General features: G+C 38.2%; 1 protein-coding gene across 8 annotated transcripts in view; it reads right to left on the bottom strand.

Annotated features, from left to right (window-relative positions):
- Window positions 1-19,881, bottom strand: part of Zfp438 (zinc finger protein 438) — a 121,882-nt gene that overhangs the window by 25,322 nt on the left and 76,679 nt on the right. For 7 of the 8 annotated variants that reach the window (NM_001443564.1, XM_087590699.1, XM_087590701.1 and 4 more), the window contains 1 exon segment: window positions 4,268-4,335. In NM_001443564.1, coding sequence (NP_001430493.1) covers window positions 4,268-4,304 — 37 coding nt within the window. In that variant the 5' untranslated portion in view covers window positions 4,305-4,335. 8 annotated transcript variants of the gene reach the window in all.

The following is a 19,881-nucleotide window of genomic DNA, read 5'->3' as shown; positions in this document are numbered from 1 at the left end:
CAAAAATCAACAACATGAAGAAGGCAATTAACAGACATATTTCAACAACTTTAAATATCAATGACATGAATTCTCCAATTAAAAGACACAGGCCAATTGAAGGGGTAGAGAAACAAAATCCATCTATCTGTTGTCTAAAAGAAACACATCTTAGCTTTAAAAACAGGCATAGCTTTAGAGTAATAAATGGACTCATATTTGCATCATTATCCAAATTTCTGACAAAACAGTCTTCAAACTAAAACTTATCAAAACAGATAAGGAGGGATAATCAAAAGAACAATTAACCAACAAGAATTATCCTAAACATGTATACACCAAACTTTGGTGCACCCGATTTCATAAAAAGTGTTACTGTTGAATGTAAAGTCAAAGATTAACATTAGTTCAATAATACTGGGTGATTTTAATACCTCACTTTTTTCAATAGATAGGTCACTTGGAGAAAATATAGAGAAATATCAGAATTACTTGACATCATAAATCAAATGGATCTAACAGTTATCTACAGATGATTTTACCTAAACGCCAAAGAATCCACAATTTACTCAGCAGCACATAAAATCTCTATAATAGATCACATCCTGGGGCACAAAAAACAACAACAACAACAACAACAACAACAACAACAACAACAAAACAAAAAAAAACCCAACCAACCAAACAAAAACCCAAAAATTTACATAATCAAAAAGACTGAAATAACTTACTCTATCTGAATAAAATGTAATAAAATTTAAACTTGGGGGGAGGAGGAGTTAGGGTGGAGGTATCCTCCTGGCAGTCCTAAGCTAAGCAATACCACAATGTTACACTGCACAAGAAGTCTCACACAAGAGATTTATTGGGACGGATATAAGAAAGTGTGTCTCTCTTAAGGGGCTGCCTCTGCTTGGTAGAAAAACAGCAAAGAACTGAGCTGGAGGTAGGCTTTATATAGGGTTTCTTGGGTCAAAGCATTCCTGGGTGGCTTGGAGTTGGTGGGACTGTGTAGTATGATCTTGGGGTAAGCTCAGAGATTGGTGGAATTTTGTGACCCTATCTTGGGCTTTTTATTCTGTAGGATAGAGCTTGGCCACCTGCATCTTGAGGGGCTGGAGCTGGATGTTAAGGCCATTGGCCTGTTTTTCGGGCATAGCCTTGTGGCTTGAGGTTCTCAGAGGTGGGGCCTAGTCACTCAGTGCCTTGAGGGGCTTACAAATTTGATACTAAACACATCTCTAATAAATACACAAACTCATAGAGATTAAACAGTCCATTACTAAATTGATGAATGGGTCAAAATATCAATAATGATATAAAAACATTTCCTGGAACTAAAAGAAAATAAAAATACAGCACAACAAAATCATTGAAAGCAGTCTCAGGAGAAAATTTATAGCTCTAAATGCCTACATTAAAAAAAAATCAAAAAGGATATAAGTAAATGGCTTGATGATGCAACTCAAAAAATTGAAAAAAAGAACAGACGAAGTCCATATCCAATGGGGAGCATGACATAATAAAAATGAGAGCAGAAATTAATAAAATAGAAACAAAGAAGGTAATACAAAGAGTCAATGAATCCTGTCAGGTCTGGTTCTTTGTAGAGATAAACAAAATTAGCAGACTCTTGGCCCAACTAACCAAGAGAAAGAAACAGAATCAGAGATGAGCAGGGAAGTACACCAGACACCAAAGAAACTCAGAATACTATAAGGGAATACTTTAAAAACCTGTCTCCATTAAGCTGAAATATCTAAAAGAAATGGATGAGTTTCTAGATTTAACAGAACCACCAAAGAAGTCAACAAGGTAAACACATTCCTAACAAAGGAGAAGACTGAAACAGTAATAAAAGCCTGCCAGCTGTGTAAATCCAAGGACTAAATGGAGTCACAGCAGAATCTACCACATTTTCAAGGAATACCTGCAGTCAGTTCTTCTCAAACTATTAAAAAATAAGTTAAAAAAAACAAGAAAAACAAACAAACAACAACAACAAAACCAGCAACATGAGCATTCCCCAACTCCTTATATATAGCTGGTATCACTTTAATACTAAAACTAGGTAAAGACACAACAAAAGATGAAAACCACAATGGCAGTGGTGAATACAGTTTAAAAAATGTTCAAAAAATACTAACAGAATACAGACATCTATCAAAAAGATTATATACCACAACTAAGCTGGCTTTATCCATAAAGATGCAGGGATGTTTCCACATATATGTCTATAAACGTAATAAACTAAATAATATGCTTAAAGACAAAAATCACATTTTAATCTTAATCAGAAAAGTAATAAAAATGTCTGAAAAAGTCATAAGGAATTATACTATTAAACATTTACTTAAAAGCCATGTAATACACATAATTCTTTTTTTTTTTTTTCCTTTTCTTTTTTTCGGAGCTGGGGACCGAACCCAGGGCCTTGCGCCTCCTAGGCAAGCGCTCTACCACTGAGCCAAATCCCCAACCCCCACATAATTCTTTGTATAAATATACATATGCAGTTTTAATGAGCTTTATTCTTCCAGGCTGATATGCTACCTCCAGAATCCAAAGGTCACCTAACAAAACCTCTAAAATCATACATGGGATGCACCTTTTTTTTTTTTTTTTTGAGTGTTGGCTGGGTTGTTCAAAAGACTCCTCAAACACACATCCTATTGCTATTAACCTTGATTGCCACACCCAGAGGTGGAAGGTAATTCTCAATTGCCAAAGACAACAAGCACTTCTGAAACAGAGCCCAGAGGCCTGGAGCTGGGACTGCCCCGAATGTCGGTCTCCCCTAGGACTAGCTTTCATGGACTCAGAAAGCTTCCAAAGGAGGGAAGCAATCAACCTAAGTGTCCTCCACAGCTATGACAATTATGAACCGCCCAGTGTCCAACATGTCACGATAACCTTACGGGTGCAGTAGGGCACACATGCCTAGACAGTAATCCACAGCTCTAAAATTAAAAAAGGTCTGCTCCTTAAGAGGGAAACTGGCAAAGTACTGAGTGCTGGTTAAGTCACAGATACCAGAGAGAACCTACAACTAGTACTTTACTAACCCAGTACAATTCCTAGCACAATCTAAACACTTGTCTTAACACACACAGATTAGTGAAGTTTTCATTCCTCATCAAGGACACTTCAGACAGAAAAACCCACTGCAGAGAACTACCACCAATCCAAGTGCAAGTTGTGGAGACCTGTTCCAATGGATACATCTACGAACAGCCCTGCACCTAAGGCTCAGGGAACATCATAGGATTGTAGACCGTTGATTATGAAGGGGACAGAAGGGTTCTAAGAGCTAGAGGTTCAGGGAGTTTGTTGTGAGACTGTCTCCTGGTAATGTCAGAAGCTCACTTAACAAATGTCTCACCACCATGACTGCCTAAACAGGAGCTGAACAAGGACAACAACCACAGAGATGCCAAAATGAATGAGGGAAAGACCACCAGCTATCAACTAAAAGATGCTGAGCTTGGGAGAAATGGTTTTCCCCATGGAAGTGGGTCAATTATCCAATATCAAATGGTCAGTCCTCAATTCACACATACAAGTAATACCATAGAGACTGAGCAGATTATATTTAGGAATATATACATATATGCATGTAATGACAATTAATGAAAAAAGAAGCCACGAAGTTGAAAGAGATCTAGGAGGGGTTTATCAGAGAGTTTGAAGGGAAGAAAGGGAAAGGAAAATGGTATAATTATTATATAATATCAAAAATAAAAGAAATAATTAAAATATACTTTTATAGGTTTCATGAAGGGAAATTAGTATTTTTACAAATTTCATTTTGAATGATATAAGAAAACAGGTAAAAAATATAAGCAAACATTACCTCTTAACATAAGTATATCTGTGTGTGTGTGTGAATATAAATATTTATGAGGCATAAATGCGATACTTATTAAGATACCTGAGTCATTATGCCAGTGAAGCCACATCCATAATCCCAGTGACATCTATTACCTCCAGCTAACTGGCAGTGCTGAGCTGGCCTCTCAGTTCTGCATACAATGAGTTGGCCTGCTCTTGGGGCCTTTCCGCCTAGGAAAGGAGACAGATCCTTATATTGTTCTTCCAATCTGGGAATCCATAATCACTAGATTAATTAACAAAGGAAATCAACTTTTAGATGTAATTGAAGGTTTTGCATTTAATTCTAGGAACTATGACACCTTATGACTGGAGGGTGGAGGCATTAAATTTATCAACTAAAATCATTATACTACAATGTATACAGTGCCATCTTCTGCAACATGCATTGTCTTACCTTGATCTTTTGGTGGTACTGATGAGGAATTCCGCATTATGATGTATATGACCTGAAGAGCAGCTTTCCTAAAATATTCAAGCAGAAAGAATTATTAGGAAGTAGTTGAGATATTTTGTTAATATACAGAAAAGTATGAATTATATAAGCTTTTGAAAACTGTTTCCCTCCTTATAACTAAATAAGTGGCAAACATACTGGAGTGGACTTGAGGAATGCTAGGACACTTTTTGAGTGCCTACCTACAGCCCTGCTCTCAGTCATATAGAAAGAAGTAGCAAAGTGAAGAGTGTCTGAAAATATCTGCCTGGTAACTAACTATATTTCATGTATCTTGTTTAAAAAATTACCAAAATAAATTACAAATACTAATAATTAAAATACTAAAACAAACACTAAAATTTAAGTAGTAAGCTATAAGAATAACAAAACTCTAACAAAGTCACTTAACAGAATATAGTCTTATTAATGTAAACTGTGCGTATGAAGCCTGTGAAGGAGCATCAGAAATGCTGAATAAAATCATACTGAAAGACAGATGCCAATACTGTAGTCATAAAGGAAAGCACATGGTGGCAAATTCACAAATGTGTGTACATTGTGCTTGGTCATGGAACTTCAAGTTTTCTCTTTCAGGTCACCAAGTTTCCCAGTTGTCTACACATTAACCAGTAACATCTGGTCCTCAGTATTCATGGAGCTTGGTACTGAGAACCCCTCAGAGATCAGAAGTCAAGGACATCTGGTATGCTATTTGCATGTAATTCATTACAGTCTCCTGTATACATCACATCATTTCTAGATTACTCCAGTTCTTGGATACACTGTAACTGTTATAAAACAGTCATATGCGGGTGTATGCGACCCAAGGCCTACAGGCTACATGCTACCAAGAAAGCCAAGGACGTGGTTAAGTACATCTGTAGGTAAAAGAGTCCTATCAAATTAATTTATTTGAGCCCAGCATGGCCTGGAACTCACAATAATACTTCTTCTTCAGGCCCCCAAGTTTGAGCAACATGCTCAGCTATAGATGTGGCTTAAAAAATATTTTTGAAGCAAGCCATGGCAGTACATGCATGTAAATCCTAGGACTTAGAGATGCAAGCAGGGAGATGAAGAATTTAAGGCTAGCAGCCTGGGTTACATGACAGCTTGTCTAAAAAACAAAACAATAAAACACATCATCACCATCACTAGTATTTTCAGAAAGGTTTTGGTACATAGTCATGGATGGTCTGGAACTTACTATGTAGACCAGGCTGGCCTTGAACTTGCAGAAATATGCCTTTGTCTTCCAAGTGCTGGAATTAAAAGCACGTACTATCACATGGGCCAAAAACTTATTTTGAGGATGTTAAATGTAGATATGGAAAAGGTAACTGTGTGTAAAAAAATGACAAGATCTTTGAAAAAATATTAACTAATTTTTAGTAAGCTTTTTAAGTATAGAAGTCTTTCTAAGTAATAACAACAAAAAGAGTTAAGGTCAAGACTGATGAAACTTTCCACATTTTAAAAAATGGAAGCTGGGTTTAAAAAAAAGGTACAATATTCAATTTTTAAACAAATACAGAGTAGCAAAGGCCAAAACTGTCCTTCTACATAAACAACAAAAAGTAAAGATAAAATAGGTAACAGAACCTTTCAAAGACAACAGAAGGCAGTTCACAAAATAGATCGCAACAAGGGTGGAGAGATGGCTTAGAGGGTTGGAGCACTGTCTAGTCTCCCAAGGATTTGGGTTAGATCCCATTGCCCATGTGCCAGCTCACAACTGTCTGTAACTCCAGTTCCAGAGGACTTGATGCTCCTTTCCTGGCCTCTACTGGCCCCAAAACTGTAAGTGGTAAGCAGATGTACCATAGGCAAAATAAAATTTTAAAACAATATCAAAAGAAAAACAAACAAACAAACCCCACAACAATGGATCCCAAACAGATAGGAAACCACAACAGGGAACTGGATAACTCTATGTAGGAAGCAGGGGCCTGACTCTCTCGGTAAAATGGAAGAAGAGTCTCTCTATTGTGTTTCTCTTTCCTTACAATTCTTCAGCATGCAAAGTAGCTATAAAATATGATCCATAATAAAGGAAATAAGAAAAAGTCACCCAGATGTTAGAAATAATAGATAAGAGTATGAGGTATTTATTTTACATGCTAGTGGATTGCTTATAATGTTGGAAGAATATACTAGCAAATTAAGGGAGATCAATAGATACAACCAAAAAATGAAACCCATAAGGGGGAGTTAAATAAAAGCAAAATACAGAAAATATAAAGCATCATGAACTGAGCTGTAGGACAAATAAAAAGCTCACATCACTAGCCAGAGAGGAGAAAGACAGGAGGATAGGAAAGTTTCCTTAAGAAACATTAGCCAGAACACTGACAAAACTGTAGACATGCAGAGCCAAGCACTTAAAAACCTGCAATATACAAGAAAGATGAAGACCACAGTAAAGACCATCACAACCAACCCACTCAAAACAAGGGAAAAGAAGGAGAACAGAAAGGCACCTGGAGAGTAGTGTCATTCCTTACAGAGGACAATGTGTTAAGAATGGCAAGAGAGCCCTTATTAGAAACAATCCAAGTAAGGAAACAGCATGCATGAAGAAGGGAGAGAGACAACCTGCAGTCTAGAATCCTATGTCCCTCAAAGAAATGCCAGGCCCAGACAGCTTCTCTAAAGGCTCTTGAATCATTAAGGAAGAAATTACTCCAACTATATACAAATTCTCGAAAACTTAAAAGGTAGATTTGAGCAATGGCTCAGTTGGTAGTGCAAGTTGCTGTGCAAGCATGAAGACCTGAGGTTAGAACTCCAGCACCATGTAAAACTTGGCATGATTGTACATGCCTGTGGTCCTAGCACTGGTAGCAGCCTGGTGCTTGATGGCTAGCTTGAATAGCAGAATACATGGAGCTCGAGGTCAAGTGAGAGACTCTGTCTCAAAAAATATCATAGAAAAGCAATGGGAAAGCATATGATGTCAACCTCTGGCCTCCACATGCACACACAAAACTGTACTTGTACGCACAAACAACACACATACATATACACAAGGAAAACTGAAAAGTCATTTCTTACTATTTATGAACAAAGCAGTATCTAGACACCAAAGATAGATAAAGACTTTATGAGAAAAGAAACTAAAGCATTATTCCTCCATAAGCACACATTCAGAAGTAACAAAAAAGGTTTTAGCTAATCAAATCTAACAATATGACATCACACTGTAAGCAGTCAGGGTAGCCTCAGCAATACACACTTGGTTCAATATTCAAAATCGATGTTATTTATACATTCATGAATTAAAGATAACTATGCAATAATCTTAATAGATACATAAAATACATATGATATGAAGTAAATCTATGTCTGGTAAGAACTTTAAGAAATAATAAAAAAAAGAAAATGAAAAAAGAAAACGAACAGAAAGGACAGTCATCTTGGTAAAGAACACCTATGAGAATCTTAATGGTAATGACATGCTAAATCATGGAAAGCTGACTGCTTTCACACCTGGGAAAAGGACAGCCATCCTTGCCACTACTGTGCAGAACTGCTGGGGACAGTAAACTCAGCCATGACAGGCCAGTGCAAAACAACCATGAAGACTTTGAACCAGCTCACAAAATTTAGTATACACCATAAACCCAAGTCTAAAACTTAAAAAAACAATAAAATTCTTAAATGAAACATTGTGATCTTTATTACTCATTCATTTACTTATTCATTCATTATTTTCCCAACTCTAACTCTACAGCCCTAACCTTAGGAAACATTTTTTTGAAAACTGACGGGGCTGTTTCTTGGCAGTCCTCAGCTCTGTCTTAGGTCATGAAAATACAAAGAAAGCTGTTTTGATCACTAGAATTTGCAGTGTATTTTGAAGTCACATTTTGTACAAATCTTTGTTCTTTTCACTTAAGACTTTTTGAGATATTTCGGGTCTTCAGAGTAAATTCAAATATACTCCTTGCATGACGGCACCTAGAGTGGAAAACTTGAGAGCTGAAGTTGGGTGCTATGTAAAGTGAAGCTGGATTTCACTCAATTTAATTGAAAAATAAATACATTGTGTAATCAGTAAACTAACAATAGAGAAAATACTGGATAATCATATCATCCTGTAACATCTAACAATTTAGATAGGATAAGAGTTCATTATATAAAAATATCAGAGGCAAAGGAAGTATTAAACAAGAACATAATACCTGACTGTAGTTTTTAAGCCTTACACAAAGTGAAGTCCTATGCACTCAGAGCACCATAGCAAGGCACTACCCTCCAGGCTTCCTTCAAGGTATAAAACGATCTATGAAAATAATAATCTTGCTTTTAAAAAAAACTTGAAAAACTTAAAAATATATCTATGTAGAAAATTCTATCAGAAACAAGTCAGTGAAACCACCAGCTACAGCAAAATTTATCATGAGCTTAATAAATCACACATATAACTGATTTTGATTTTAGTCACTATATAGTATTTAAAAATTGTCAATAAACAAGTTGATAAGTTTACCTGACATAAAATTGGGTAAATTGGTGACTTGAGAAAGTAACAACTTGACTCCTTATTGACAGAGCCCATGGTAGGCATTGCTGGAATTTGGTACACTGTCTTGCCAAGTTTCCTAAAAGTTAATTTAGATAAAGAATCTCAGAGAGAAGAGACCATCTCTGTGCACTGGTCAGAGCTGTTAGCCCGTGCTGAGAGCATGTGTGGCATGTTCTCCTGTGTTTGTATAGGTACTGACCACAAGATTCAGTGTAGGTATCCATCTAGATTAGCATTTCCAGAAAAGTATTTCCTGGCGACTAAACATGCCCTACATCCCCAGATAGACATGCTGTCATCAGAATAAATGTTATAATAAATTAGACCAGTACATCTTGAAATGTGAAAATATTAAATTTGAAATATAGAAACAGGAAAAGTTTGAAAGGGAGGGGGTCCTGATGCTGGGGACTGAAATGAGGGCTCTGTGCGTGCTGGGTATGTTGTGCTCCGCCTTTGAGCTACTCCCTAGCTTGTTGTTTGAGATAGGAGCTTGTTCTATAGTCTAAGCTGGTCTCAAACTTGTGATCCTTCTCCTTGACTGTGTCACTGATGGGGTTTCAACCATGTACCACTGTGCCCAGGCACTTCCTTACACAGTGACATATGCCACAGACCTACGCTGACCTGCTGACCTTCGTTATTTCACGTCTGTTGATTCTAAAATACAACCCAGTGACAGTCAGACAAGACTCTGGATTTGACACTACAGTAGGTAGTGACTCCACAGGTGACTGCTCCACCCAGTCAACCTTCTTCACTGACTCGCTTTTCAGTCTAGTGACAGGATTCCACTTACTGGGCACTGCCAGCTGTGCGTTATCAAAAATAAATGTAATACAGTGGGTGTTCAATTTCTGTGCACACAAATGGTTTTCCATATTTTAGGTAAAGGAGTACCTAGGAATAAAACATTCTCTAACTTTAGAAGCGACCGTGTAGTCAAAGTGGGGGTGCTCTATTTCACTGCTTTAAAAGCAGAATATACTTAAAAGGTAAACCTCAGGGTTCCAGTTGTAAGAGCTGTCTATGTTCACACAGTGAGCATACAGCCAAGTCTCTGTGCTCCTTAGATGGCCGTGTTCTTGCCTCGACAGACTAGCATGTTTTGAGGTCATTTCTGCCATAAAAATGTTTTCCTTTTGATTAAAACTTTTAAGTTAAATCTATATTAAACATCTCTATTTTGTTTTAGATATAGACACCAGGTTTTCTTCCTCAAAGACAAGCACTTTCAATTCTTAGAGGTTAAAACTTATGTGGCCATCACTCAGGTATCCATACATCCCCGTGTGTCTGTCTTTCTAAGAATGACAAGTCACTATCTCTCAATGAAAATGATGAGTAATAAATTTCTAGGTACAGACTTCCAGACTGAAACTGAAAAGCTTTACTCCAGTCTCCTCTGGTTGGCAATGTCAGTAGGAAGATATAGAAGATTTCAATGCTTTGCATACAATTTATTTATTTCTCTACAGAAATCACATTGAGATTTTTTTTTGAGACAAGATTCTCATTATTGTAGCTCTGGCCAGGCTAGAACTCACTATGTAGACCAGGCTGACCTGAAACTCACTGAGATCTGCCTGCCTCTGCTTTTTCAAGTGTTGCAATTAAAGGTGTGCCATGCCTGACCAATGTTAAAACGATTTGCACTGAAGTATCTCAACTTGTTTTCACCCATTTGTTCAATGTTTGATGGGCCCTGTCAACCTAAAACCTTGGGTATTTCAGCTCTTGAATATTTCATTGCACGCACACACACACACACACACACACACACATACACACACACACACACACACACACACACACACTTTGCCAATCATGATGGCACACTCTTACAATCCCAGTATTTAGGAGGATTATAAATTTGAAATTATAGCCTGGACTATGTATCAAGATTCTGTTTTAAACAAATAGTCTTCATTCTTGACACTTTAAAGTATCAGTCTTGTAAGGAAACTCTAAGGACTTGATTCAGTCTCCAGCCCCACATACAGAGCTGGCTGAAGCAAATCTGAACAGCTGGAGAAGACAGCAGTTTTTTGACTTCTGGCCTCCATGTGCATGGGCGTGAAGAGGGAAGAGAAGGAATGCCAGCATGGGAAAGGGTGCTGAAAAACAGTACCTTCTGCACACAACAGGGCTGTTGTACTCATGCGCTAAGAGAAACCGTGGTTGCCTGCACAATGCCTGAACAAGAGGAGGCCTGTCAAAACTGCAATAAGAGTGGAGCAGGGACTCACATCCCTAGGGAGCTAAGCCCTTCCTAGCCCTCTAAAGGGACTACTGTCAGTTAACAGCTCCTAGGGGTATATGCGATTTTCTTCATGCTGTAGCTCTCGGTAAGTTTTTTATGTTCAAGTAAATAATCTCCAACCCATGCTCATGCAAACAACCCTAAGTAAACTTAGTGGTTCATAAACACATAAAAGAAAGGACTGAGACTTGTTATGAAGAAGGGTTTCAGCAGGTGAGGAGAAAGGGAGAGTAGTTATGGGGTTGAAAATGAACAAAGAACATTATATACAGTATGGAATTGTTAGACACAACATTTTTATCTTCCTATTTCTCTGGATTTTAGCTGGATGTGTGAACTGTTTTTTTCTTGATACACAAACCCTGACAAAAAATGAAAAAGCAGAGTTCAGAGCCTGAGGCTTAGAAGAATGCCTGTAGAACAGCAGTTGTAGTACAGTGTGATGCTCACATTCCTGAGAGGAGTGGGTATTAAGTGTTCATGAGGCCTGCCCTAATAGTACCAGAACATTCTTGCTAAGAATATAAAAAGACGAAGTGCTTTCATAAATAAAAGAAATTAGATTAAAACAATGAATGAAAAAATCTTATATATTTTACTTGAAGAAAGTATTCTTTAAGCTTTTTTTATGTAGTTCTAGAGTAATTTTTTAACTATAAAAATCATGTTTCCTTGAGCAATAAGAATGTTGTATTGAGTGAGGTGTAGGGTAGCTGAAGATCAGGTGAACCCAATTAACCCAATTTTATCTTGCACATCCTAAGTGGTTTATTTTAGCTGTACAATGCTTCCTAAGTCCTTTAGGGCCCTGCAAGGAACACCCATAAACAGGCTCTGAAGGCCATGACATTAATTTTGCTGTCATTTTTATGCCTTAGGTATACATCCAAGAGTACAAAAATTCTTGTCCTTTGGGAAAGTAGGCAAATCTGAAACTAATTATCATAATACTATTAAATTAAACACTATGACCTTAGTGAAATTTATTTTGGTACAATTTTGCTAATGAACACATCTTCTCAAATGAGATTAGCTCATTCATGCCTAGAGCAAAATGGTTTGACAGAGGCCTAGTAGAAAAAAAAAAAAACAACCCACAAGATTTGGAATTTCATCTTCATAAGGCTCAACTGGAAAGTCTGATGTAATGAACTTGGTACCTCTGGACTTGTTTTGCAAAAAATGTTATATCTGTTACAAAGTTTTATTTAAGAGGCAATCCTTCAAATACCATTGGGTAGAATACGGAATCAAGAATCTTATCTTCCATAATTACTGCTTCCCAGCTTATAGTCATCATTACTACATATTTAAACTTAATAGAAAGATAAGAGAGAAAAGAAGCACACTAGTATTCTAATAGCTTCTTTCTGTGATTGCGTTTTTATTATCCTTTTCATGTGTGTGTGGGTGAGTGGGCATGAACATGATGTAGCGGGTGTGTGGAGATCGATCAGAGAGCAACTGTGGGTGCCAGTCCTCGCCTTCACTTTGCTTGAGATAGGATCTCTTCTCTGCCACTGTGTTTGACAGGCTAGTTGGCTTATAATCTTCTGGATATTCTCCTACCTCCACATCTCATAATGCCAGAATTACTCATGTCACTGGGTCTACCTTTATATGAGTTCTAGGGATCCGAACTAAGGTCCTTATACTTACATGTTAAGTGATTTTGCCAAGGAACTATCTCCTGAGCTCCTATACCCAAGCTTCTAAGAATCGAGCTGCTTTATGTATTGTCAAGACAAGATGGACCAGTGGCAACACGTCAGCTCAATGATGTCCTGATAGATCAGGCTCCTAGCACCTAACCAATACTGGGACTGAGCTTTGGGTGGGAGAAGAAGCCACCTTGTCTGGCAGGAGGACATGTTTTATGTATGAATTCTCCAGAGCTGAAATTGTGTAGCTAGCTAGACCACAATGGGCTTATAAATGCTCAAGGACAGAGATTAGAGCCAAGGCCAGTGAAAGATGACTCTGATGGGCAGTGGAGTAAAATTAGGCAAGATTACCAATCTCTTGCTACAACAATGGGCAGGAAAAGATGATGATGTTGCATTCATAGAAAAGAAAATGCAGGCAGAAAAAAGAACATTGGCAACATTATTTGAATGGAAATATGCAACCTTGGGATATGGGAGGTGAGCGGACCTTCATGTATCAGAGACTACAGAGGTGAGAGAATCTCAGGACTCAAAGAGAAGGAAGGAACTTTCATAAATTGCCCAACAGTGGGGAGAGGGAACTTGTAGAGTCCACCTCCAGCAGAAAGACAGGGCATCAAGTAGAAGGTTGGGGTTGCTAACCCACAGTCAAAAACTCTGACCCATAATTGTTCCTGTCTAAAAGAACTGCAGAGACAAAAATGGAGAAGAGACTGAGGGAAAGGAGGCCCAGTGACAAGCCCAAATTGGGATCCAGCTCAAGGGGAGGCTCCAAGGCCTGACACTGTTACCAATGTTGGTGGCATGCTTACAGACAGGAGCCTAGCATGGCTGTCCTCTGACAGGCCCAACAAGCAAATAACTGAGGCAGAGGCAGATACTTAACCCAACCAATGGACAGAAGCTGGGGGCCCCTGTGGTTGAACCAGGGAAAAGCTGGAAGAAGTTGAGAAGGAAGGTGACCCCAAAGGAAGACCAGAAGTCTCAACTAACCTGGACCTCTGAGATCTTTCACTGAGCCACCAACCAGGCAGCATATACTAGCTGGTCGGAGGCCCCTGAGACATATACAGCAGAAAACTGCCTGCTTTGGCCTCAGTGAGAGAAGACACCCTGAATCCTTGAGTTACTTGAGGTCCCAAGGAGTGGGGAGGCCTGGCTGGGTGCGGTGGGTGTGTGGGAGTTGGGTGTCTCCTCTCAGAGACAGGGGAGGAAGAGTGGGATGAGGAACTGTTAGAGGGCAGAACGGGAGGGAGATAATGACTGGACTGTAAAAAAAAGATTAAAGATAATAAAAAAGAAAAGAAAACTGTCATGTGAAGAAATACATTTCTTAAATTTGATTAAAACACCAAGACACAGGCACACTTCCCTGAACTAACAGAAATGCTCCTAGACACACTGCTCACTGACGATGGTCTTAGAGACCACTAATCAGCAACCAGTGTCCATGGCCGCTGCTCAGATGCAGTCCTAAGTTGAGGACTTAAACAGTAAGTACTTTAAAAACACCTTTTATTTATCTCTAATTGAAAGTTAACTTCAGTGTAAGATTTCAAATGTCTTTGTTGGAAATTTTAACTTAATATGGACACAAGGTCAGCAAGGGTCCATGTCCTTATAAGGATTTCCAAATCGTTTACTGTGGATACGAAAAGATATTAATCCAAAGAACACTCTCTGGAGAGCCTTTCTCAGTTTCTATTTTCATGACTTTGCTTCATTTCCCCTATCTATTCCATCGATCCCTATTTCAAAATATACATTGTACTTCAAGATGAAACATTTTACAAACTTTCAATCTAGTGACTAAAACATTTTAAAATTAATATGTAAATGTTTCATTATATTTTGTTCTTAGTATTTTTGAAAGATAGTGAGGATAAAATGATCAAAACAAAGTCTAACAGATACGACAACAAACACTTAGGTAATGAAAATAAAAATAGATAATACATAAAAGTATATAAAATTATGTGTCTCAGGTAAGGTCACCTACACTGACTCCTGGGAGCCTCCTCCATCCTAGGTTTCTGGGAGTTCCTAGATATTCCGCCCCCACCCCGGGCCCCTGCAGCTACAGATTTCCATTCGTTCTCTTGGCCCTCTCTCCTGTGTCTCCCCACACCTGATCCTGAGACTCCTTATTCCCTTCTCCCACCTGGTTCTCTCCTTCCCTCTGCCTCCTATGACTATTTTATTCCTGTTTCTAAGTGAGATTCAAGCTTCCTCGATTAGCTTCTTTGGGTCTATGGTGTATATCTGGTCATCCTGTACTTTATGACCAATATCCACCTATCAGTGAGTACATACCATGTATGTCCTTTTGGGTCTGGGTTACCTCACTTGGGATAATATTTTCTAGTTGCATCCATTTCCCTGCAAAAGTCATGATGTTGATGTTAGTGACCTTATCCTAGATACTCAACAATGGGGATATGTAATCTGAAGAGGCCACTTCCTGTAGCCAGGATAAGGACGCCAACCCATCTGCAAAAATTTCAACCCCAAATCTGTCCTGTCTAAAAGAAATATGGGGACAAAGATGAAGCTGAGACTGAAGAAACAGCCAACCAATAACTGGCTCAACCTGAGACCCATCCCATGGGCAAGCACCAATCCCTGACACTATTAATGACACTGTTATGTTTGCAGACAGGAGCCTAGCATCACTGTCCTCTGAGAGGTTTCACCCAGGAGCTGACAGAAACAGATGCAGATATCCACAGCCAAACATTGGATGGACATAGGGAACTCTTAAACATTTTATGCTGTAAGAAAGTACCAGTAAATTAACAAATTATTTAGAATAAAGAAATAAATTAAAGTAAGAATAAAAATTTAGAAGTAAATTGAGAATCTCCTTAGAGCAGAGCTAACTAAAGGAGACATTCAGACTAGGTCCTCTTATGCTCCGCTCCCTTGCTGACTAGAAATACCTTCAAGTTAGCTGTGTAAATTCCATTCAGGTGGCTGCCCTCGATAGGTAGGCTATCCTCACTTCTCCTAAACTGCTTCCAAATGCAGATTCACACACAGAACTGTGTTATGTGTCTGCAGTGTCCACTTAGATGACATGTAGGATGGGTTTGTAGCTCAGGGGCAGTAGACTGCCATATACCATGTGTGTTCAGATTTGTGCAAGAACTGAGGGTTACCTGCTTTTTACTAAAAGCAGTCAGTAACTATTGTAAGAGAAAACCAGGAACTACTTTAAGACGCTTTTCTGTTAATGGGAAAACACTTATTTTGACTTCTTTTTTTCACATGGAGGTTTATTGGAATGGCGGAGACAGGGTGGGGAGGCGGATAAGAGGAAGAAGAGAGAGAGAGAAACAAGAGTTTGATTTTCAAGTAAGATAAACAGAGTATTTCAAAAACAAAATTTCTTTGTACTTCCTAATTCTAATTTTACAGTGGTATTATACTCAATAAATAGTTTTGTAGAAAAATCAACCATGTATTTAAATTATAGTTTAATTAAAATGACATTATATGTAAGTTCATCAACTTTTTGTCTACTTTTTCCAACTGAAAATAAGCTGTTTATTAACAGATTGATTAAAATGTCAGTACAGAGTCCCACAGCTCTCTGTACACAAATCCCATGGGGGAGAGAGATAGCTGCTCAGAAGTGTGGACAATCCCGAGAGCTCAGGGAAGACCACCACTACTGCTCACATTCTTGGCCCAAGAGGAACCTGCCTGGAGCCCTCTGGACACAGAAACCTAGGAGCAATAAAGGACAGAATCCTCCCATTCTCTGCCTGCACCCAGAGCTGAAAGCCAGTCTTGAGGAACTCTGACACATCTGAGAGCAGAGGTAAGACCACCACTTCTGCTCTGAGGGACCCGCCTGGAACACTCAGGGCACAGGAACCCAGGAGCAATCTGGGACAGGGTCCTTCAGGTTTCTGCCTGAGCCCAGAGTTGACCCTGTGACGCAGCTCTCTGTACCTACATTCCACTGGGAGAAAACCTGTATCCAGGACTGCTGACACACAGGCTTACAGGAGGAGGGTCAAACCACTGTCAGAGACTACAAGACCAGCTAACACCAGAGACAACCAGATGATGAGAGGCAAGCGCTGGAACCTAAGCAACAGAAACCAAGACCACTTGGCATCATCAGAGACCAGTTATACCACCAAAGCAAATACTGGATATCCAATACACTGAAAAATCAAGATCTGGATTTAAAATAACATCTCATGATGATGTTAGAGGACTTTACAAAGGACATAAATAATTCCTTTAAAGAAATACAGGACGGCACAGGTAAACAAGTATAAGCCCTTAAAGAGGAAACACAAAAATCCCTCAAAGAATTACAGGAAAACTAAACAGGTGAAGAGTTGAACAAAACCATCCACAATTTAAAAATGGAAATATGAACAAGAAAGAAATCACAAAGAGAGACAGAAATCGTGGAGATAGAAAACCTAGGAAAGAGATCAGGAGTCATAGATGCAAGCATCACCAACAGAATACAAGAGATAGAGGGGAGAATCTCGGGGGAAGAAGACACCATAGAAAACACTGACACAACTATCAAAGAAAATGTAAAACGCAAAAAGCTCCTAACCCAAAACATCCAGGAAATCCAGGACACAATGAGAAGATCAAACCTAAGGATAATAGGTATAGAAGAAAGGGAAGATTCCACGTAAAGGGCCAGTGAATATCTTCAACAAAATTATAGAAGAAAGCTTCCCTTACCTAAAGAAAGAGATGGGGCTGGAGATATGGCTCAGTGGATAAGAGCACCGACTGCTCTTCCAGAGGTTCTGAGTTCAAATCCCAGCAACCATATGGTGGCTTACAACCATCTAATGCCCTCTTCTGGTGTGTCTGAAGATAGTTACAGTGTACTTATATATAATAAATTAATAAATCATAAAAAGTAAAGAAATAGATGCCCATAAACATACAAGAAGCCTACAGAACTCCAAATAGATTAAAACAGAAAAGAAATTCCTCCTGTCATATAATAGTCAAAAGACCAAATGCACAAAACAAAGAAAGAATATTAAAAGCAGAAAGGGAAAATGATAAGTAATATAAAAAGGTAGACCTATCAGAATTACATCAGACTTCTCACCAGAGACTATGAAAGCCAGAAAATCCTGGGCAGATATCATATAGACCCCAAGAAAATACAAATGCCAGCCCAGGCTACTATATCTGGCAAAACTCTCAATTAACATAGATGGAGAAACCATGTTATTCCATGACAAAGCCAAATTTACACAATATCTTTCGATAAATTGACCTTTACAAAGGATATTAGATGGAAAACTCCAATACAAGAAGGGAAACTACACCATAGAAAAAGCAAGAAAGTTATTTTCTTGCAACAAACCCAAAACACAAACACAATTCCACCTCTAATAACAAAAATAACAGGAATCAAAAATCACTATTCTTTAATATCTCTTAACATCAATGGACTCAATTCCCCAATAAAAAGACATAGACTAACAGACTGGATACATAAAGAGGATCCAGCATTTTGCTGCTACAGGAAACACACCTCAGTGTCAAAGACAGACACTACCTCAGAGTAAAAGGCTGGAAAACAATTTTCCAAGCAAATGGTCCCAAGAAATAAGGTACATTAGTCATTCTTATATACAATAAAATAGACTTTCAAACAAAACTTATCAAGTGGGATGAGGAAGGACATTTCATAATCCTCAAAGGGAAAAATCCACCAAGAGAAAGTCTCAATTCTGAATAGGTATGCTCCAAATGCAATGGCAACTACATTCATAAAAGAAAACTTACTAAAGCTCAAAACACACATTGCATCTCACACAATAATAGTGGAAAACATCAACACCTCACTGTCCTCAATGGACCGATCATGGAAACAGAAACTAAACAAAGACACAGAAAAACTAACAGAAGTTATGGATGAAATGGATTTAACATATCTATAGAACATATCTAATTCATCTTAAAACAAAAGAATATACCTTATTCTCAGGACCTCATGTACCTTCTCTAAAATTGACCATAAAGTTGGTCACAAAAAGGCCTCAAAAGATACAAGAAGATTGAAATAATCCCATGCATCTTATCAGATCACCATGGACTAAGGCTAGTCTTCAATAACGACAAAAATGACAGCAAGCCCACATACACATGTTGAACAATGCTCTACTCAATGATAACGTGGTCAAGGAAGAAATAAAGAAAGAAATTAAAGACTTTTAAGAATTTAATGAAAATGAAGGCACAACATACCCAAACTTATGGGACACAATGTAAGCAGTGCTGACAGGAAAATTCATAAAAGAAACTGGAGAGAGCATACACTAGCAGCTTGATACAATAATTAAAAGCTCTAGAACAAAAAGAAGCAAATGAACCCAGGAGGAGTAGATGTCAGGAAATAAACTCTGGACTGAAATCAATTATGTAGAAACAAAAAGAACTATACAAAGAATCAACAAAGCCAGGAGTTGATTGTTTGAGAAACTACAAAAGATAGATAAACCCTTAGCCAGACTAACCAGAAGGCAGAGAGAGAATATCCAAATTACCAAAATCAGAAATGAAAAGGGAGACAAAACAAAAGAACCTGAAAAAATTAAAAAAATAATCAGATCCTACTACAAAAGCCTATATTCAACAAACCTGGAAAATCTGGATGAAATGGACAATTTTCTAGACAGATACCAGGAACCAAAATTAAATCAGGATCAGATAAACCATCTAAACAGTCCCATTACTCCTGAAGAAATAGAAGCAGTTATTAAAAGACTCCCAACCAAGAAAAGCCCAGGACCAGATTGGTTTAGTGGAGAATTCTATCAGACCTTCATAGAACACCTAATACCAATACTGTCCCAACTATTCCACAAAATAGAGATAGAAGGAACACTACCCAATTTGTTTTTCAAAGCCACAATTACATTTATACTTAAAACACCAAGACCCAATAAAGAGAACTTCAGACCAATTTTACTTATGAATATTGACACGAAAATACTCAATAAAATTCTTGCAAACTGAATCCAAGAACACATCAAAACAATCATCCATCATGATCATATAGGCTTCATTCCAGGGATGCAGGAATGGTTCAATATACGGAAATCCATCAATG

The sequence above is a fragment of the Rattus norvegicus genome, chromosome 17 (genome assembly GCF_021556685.1).
Source record: "Rattus norvegicus strain SHRSP/BbbUtx chromosome 17, alternate assembly SHRSP_T2T, whole genome shotgun sequence".
Lineage (NCBI taxonomy): Eukaryota > Metazoa > Chordata > Mammalia > Rodentia > Muridae > Rattus > Rattus norvegicus.
The sequence above is the reverse complement of the archived record's forward strand: the minus strand, read 5'-3'. Positions and strand labels throughout refer to the sequence as shown.